Genomic DNA, 5393 nt, shown 5'->3' with positions numbered 1-5393 from the left:
AAACATGAGAATTCAAACTTGTTAAAAGAAAATCAGGTAAAACTTGAATGAAATATCTGTCTTAACAAAAGACCGCAGTGGAACAAAAGACTGTAGGGGAATTCTGTCAGGAATTGTACATGTGAAGGATCTACAAAGTACGCCACCTACTTCCCTGCATTCATGTTACAGTATATAAACAGTCAACAATGTTCTATAGACATAAGTTCGAAACGGCTGTACATTTTAGTTCAACCATAGCCTGATCTAATTAGTTTACCTTCTCTAATATGTATTTTTGTAGATGAAACCTTCTTTTACCCTACTCCATAACTAAAACACCACATGAAATGTATTGTCATTTGGTCTAATTCTCAAACATCAAAATGTTCAGCCAAAACATCCACAGGCAGTTAAGACGGAGCTGCAAATGTTGGAGATTCTTGCCCTGTGTGGAACAGTCCAATTAAGGAGGAATAAAACTGCTCAACATTTTCAAGGAAATGATGCAAAAAACAGTTAATATCATACATAGCACATCCAACGCTTGTTTACGTAAGCTGCCCTTCTTTTTCATCCCCTAACAAATCACACTAACAAACCATGTCGATGAGTAAGCAATCAACAAGATACATTAATTGCTTCCACTTTAGCCACTGCAGACTGTGACCCAAAATAACTTGCTCTTCAGGGGCAATTATCGAACATCAAGTTATGTCACAAAAGCAGCCTTATTTTTGACCGATATCCTCTACAACAGTTTTACCATCTGGACTTTATAATGAGAAGATAAATGATCAGTCGTTTGGTTAAAGAGGCTCTGCCATCAACCTTTATCGGGAAGCCACAAAAACAGGTAGTATACTAAAAAGTATGGAACAGTTAAGATGTTTGCCAGAGGATTTTAATTCGTCAATTACGAAACGGTGTAATTATATCCGGGATTATCTTGCTTTAATTAGAGAGCATTATTAAGTATTATTCCAAATTTGGTGAAATACACTTTAGGATTGAGAACTGGGAGGAGATGGGACAGCGAGTTGAACGGTTGAGAGAGATTCCGAGCACAAGAAGATGACAGCTAGAATTTTTCTTTGGAGCGTGTCGTTTATTTAAAAAAAAAAGAAAAAAAAGAAATTAAAACTGAAAGCAACTTAGAAGTCATACATAACATTTTTGTACTCTATCATGGCGCAAGGAACGATTAACACATAAAACAAAAGCCAGACTTAATCTGTTAATCCAAGTATGGCATGGCATTATTTTGAAGCCATTTTTAAGTTTAGTCGTTTATCTTACTTGTCGTACGCGTCAACGGCAAACATGATTAGAATTAATCTGAAAATCTTTGCTTGCTGGGAATATTTAAAAACATTTTTTTGTAATTCGGTTGTAGTAAGTGGGCTTTTTAGCTGTTCTGCGTGACTGACTATTTAAAACAATTAAGGTTTTCAACAATAAAACAAGCAAAGAAACAAATGGCATGAACAGCTCAAGAAAAGATGTCAATGCAGAAAATATCGGATTTGTGTTTTTTTTAAGAACGGGTCGGTCCGCAAAACAGTATCTTCCAGTAAGTCGCAGACGAACGCAACGCAATCCGCTGTAGACGAAGGATGTAGCGCAGCAAGTACAGCAGCAGACGGCGGCCTTGTCATATTCTAAACCTGGAGAGAGAGAGCACATCACATGTCAAGGAGCGCGATTTAGTCAGGAGTCGCGCAAGACTGATTTTTGTGTCAGAGCAGCATCTTTTGAGGGTTGAGCAGCATAGATGGTCAGAGATTTTAACTAAGTTTACGTGTACGTACGCAGCCGCGGTTCCATTTCATGAAGGAACGGGTTTACTGAACACAGACTGTTTCTTACCGTACTTAATAGCCAGCGTAACGAGGCGGTGGAGGTGGTGGTGGGATACTCCTCTCTGAATATGTGTCCTTGGGCCGGGGAGGAGGGTACATCTGAGACCTGGACAGCGGTGAAAGACGGGAACGCTCGTATGAATAACCATTACCACTTGCCGGTGCAGGGATTGGTGGGGGTCGTCTGATAGGGCTCCGTTCTCGTGCTCCGTAAGAAGGTGGAGGGGGGGCCAGTGGTCGACGGTCATACGGGTCATGTGAAGCCATCGTTAGACGATCTCTAACCACAGCCGACGGTGGTGGAGGTGGCGGCATGGCACTGACCCGCCTGTCCTCGTAACCAGGGGTAGCAAATGGACGGGCCCTGTATTTTTCATAGTAGTCAACCAAGCCATAAGCATCTCGCTCGCCATAGCCTTGATCCACATAGGTTGGTCTTCTTGGTGGAGGGGGAGGAGGAGGCGGGGGTGGGTAAGCAGACATACGGCCACTGTAGGAAGGCCCTTGTCTTTCCCCTGGGTAGCGATGAGGAGGTGGTGGTGGTGGTGGTGGTGGGTAGTATCCTCCTCTTGGTGGAGGTGGGGGATACTCCTCTTCTTCTGCTCCCCATCTGGGTCGGCTCTTGGAGAGCTGAACATGAATGCGTTGTCCTATGTAAAAATGAGAAAACACGACAAAGTATTATTGAGGGTAAATTAAAAGATCCAATTACAAGTTTACCTTGGAACTCTGCATCGTCCAGTCCCTTTATAGCATCCATGGCCTCGTCCGAGTTAGCCATATGCACAAAAGCAAAGTTTTTGACAATAGCACACTCTGTGACAATACCGTACTCTTCAAATCGCTCCCTTAGTTCAGCTTCAGAGCCTTTTTCCACATTTGCAATATGGAGCTTAACAGGGGTTTGGTTTTTTCCTCGACTGGGCTCTACATTGATGGGTCGTCCGTTTAGTCGATGAAGATGAAGTTCGCGGATCGCTTTGTTTGCCACCTTACGATCCTCCATATGGACAAAGGCAAAGTTTTTATACTTGGCACACTCGGTTACTGTGCCATACGGGCTGAAGAGAGCTTCAACCTCTTCTTTGGTTGTGTGCTCCGATAGGTTTCCAATAAAAATTTTCACCATGGTGACACTGTCGATTCCCTATATGAATCAAAGACAACAAACGATATAAATGACAATAGTAATACATCATGGCGCTAGAATACAATACGTACAACGCCAACATAAAACGTGAACAGTACATTTTAGGACTGTATTAAAAACTAAAGCATACGTAAATTAATAGATAAACGGAAAACAGTAAACGTACAAAATATTTCCAAGTTAAACAAACGGAAAAGCACAGTTCAAGTTTCTGTTCAAACACATTCCTTAACTTTAACCGAGCCAACTGTTGTGTAACAGAACACAATCCACTCACGCAGCAAATATATCAAGTCCTAAACAAAGCACGTTATAAAGTACGTCATCTTACTTGTTTTTCGAAGGCTAACTAGCCTTAGCACTTCGTGCTAGCTGGGCTAGTCTTCCTTAAATGGCTGATGAGCTCATACCTCCGTTATTGACCACATTGCTCTCGGCGTATTAACGCTATATAACAGTTCACGTTTTATTAAAGGTTACAAATCAGTTAATGATCATTTCATAACTCTATTTATAATAATACCAACCAAGTGTGACGAAAAGCCTCGCCTGTACGAGTAGACGAAACAAACAATGGCGTCGATCGCTCAGCGGAAGAGCGCACACTTTAGCGTTTGAAAATGACGTCATGGAAAATCCCGCCTCGTGATTGGTCTCACTGGAGGAATGTAATGATCAGTGGGCGGGGTTATTTTTTCTGTCATATCAGGCAAATATCACACGCTTCTTTTTTAAATATATTTTATTGAACAGACTATATTCTTCAAATTGAACCATTATTACACCGTAATTTAATCATTTAGAAACATTTTTTAGATAATTTCCTGGAGTGTTTCTGGAATGGAACTGTTGTATTGCATTTGTAACGGGATGGTTATTTTAAGTTTGATATAGAAAATAAATTGTTTGTCTTTTTTTTGTAGTTTGCCGTTTTGAGTTTACATTCTCCTGAGTAGCCACGCCCCTTCTCGTTACCGGTACCTCACCTGTTGACGGAGCCTAGAATTTAAAAGGGCTGCGTCATCGAGTCTCTGCCCCTCTCCTCTGGGTCATGAGGCCGCTGAGCTGGTGCCGGTGTCGGTTCTGGGTCTTGTGCACGGGGTACGATCAGGTACGCAGGATCGCGGTTAGATTGAGATTTTTCTTTTCAACCGTTGTATTTTCACTTAAGTGCGCGGTCCTGCCTGTGTGTTCCCTGGTATTCAGGCTGTAATCTACACTCACTGTAAATCCAAAGGTTCAAATTAATTGAATAGATTGAGTAATGATTGATCCAAAAACTTGAAGTTTTGATGACTTAAAAATGTTGAGTTAACGTTACTTTTCTTGCTTTTTGAGTGTATTTAACTTGGATTTTTTTTTTTGTTTAAGTTACTTACTATATAACTTATTAATTCACAGTAACTTAAATGACTAGTTTCAGATCAACTTAAAAAAAGAAGTAATTTATGCATAATTTTTCTGCAAGCTGTTCACATTAGCGCGCTCAGAATTAGGTCAATACAAGTTTGTTCAAAGACTGCCTATGAGAGCCAGTATGTGCAGGTTTTAACCTTTGGTTGACTAAAATAAAAAAATGTCCAATATATGGTTACAGATAAACACCCTTAATGTGTAGGATTTGTGTTTAAATATTTCTTATATACAGTATATATTTTATATGCTGAAATATATTATGAAACTGCATAATTCTTCAGACTTTTAAAAAAAATATATAATATAATTAAATTCCAGAAGGCACAAACATGATGACATCAGAGAAAAGTGATTTAAAATGCTTAATAAAAGCAGCATATACTTTGTAAAATAAAACTAAGAGCCTTGAAAATGAATTGAATGATCAATTTATTTCTGATTTAGGCCCAAGGTTTTTCTCTAACGAAGCATTGGGTGGAGCCAGTGAGCACGTTTGTTTACGGTTATGATCGAACACACAAGTAACTTGATTCATGATCAGGCTAGTTTACCACTGTCTCGATTTAAAAAAAAAAAAAAAAAAAAAAAAAGATTTAATCCGGTAAATTGGTATCCTAACACACATGTAATTGTTTGATATTGGGTAAATAATTTGGGTCAACCAGTTTGAAGTTTAGAACCAAAGAGAAAAAGGGGCGGCACCGTTTGTGTGGTATAGTAGCTTATTGTATGTATGTATGTCTAAGGGACTGGTTAATGCAATTCAATGTAGTACTTGGAGGGTCCAGTAGAGGGCGTGTGGAGATGGGTTCAGAGTGAGGTAGGATGTGTGTGAAGCGAAGAAGAGAAGTTATCCCGGAAATCAGGTAGTTAGAAGTGTATGGAGTTTTCCCTGTGTCATGCTGCAACGAAGTTAATAAAGAAGTAAACGGAGTCCCACAGTGTGGACCTCACTTCTTATGCGAAGATATAACATCTTTTTGGCG

At 39.9% G+C, this 5393-nt stretch overlaps 1 protein-coding gene across 3 annotated transcripts; it reads right to left on the bottom strand.

Moving 5' to 3' along the window:
• Nucleotides 1-548: 548 nt before the first annotated feature.
• On the bottom strand, nt 549-3603 carry LOC148082909 (RNA-binding protein 4.1-like). 3 transcript variants are annotated; one of them, XM_087790143.1, is made up of 5 exons: nt 3519-3568; nt 3323-3438; nt 2562-2988; nt 1849-2491; nt 549-1646 (listed from the first exon to the last, which is right to left on the bottom strand). In XM_087790143.1, the coding sequence occupies exons 3-4, from the start codon at nt 2968-2970 to the stop codon at nt 1854-1856; spliced, it is 1047 nt and encodes a 348-aa protein (XP_087646269.1). In that variant the 5' UTR covers nt 2971-2988; nt 3323-3438; nt 3519-3568; the 3' UTR covers nt 549-1646; nt 1849-1853. The 3 variants fall into 3 exon arrangements, with proteins under 3 accessions (XP_087646269.1, XP_087646270.1, XP_087646268.1); XM_087790144.1 differs by lacking the exon at nt 3323-3438 and having other exon boundaries at nt 3519-3603; XM_087790142.1 differs by having other exon boundaries at nt 3323-3569.
• Between the last annotated feature and the right edge of the window lie 1790 nt (nt 3604-5393).

The sequence above is a fragment of the Callionymus lyra genome, chromosome 4 (genome assembly GCF_982586985.1).
Source record: "Callionymus lyra chromosome 4, fCalLyr1.hap1.1, whole genome shotgun sequence".
Lineage (NCBI taxonomy): Eukaryota > Metazoa > Chordata > Actinopteri > Syngnathiformes > Callionymidae > Callionymus > Callionymus lyra.
The sequence above is the reverse complement of the archived record's forward strand: the minus strand, read 5'-3'. Positions and strand labels throughout refer to the sequence as shown.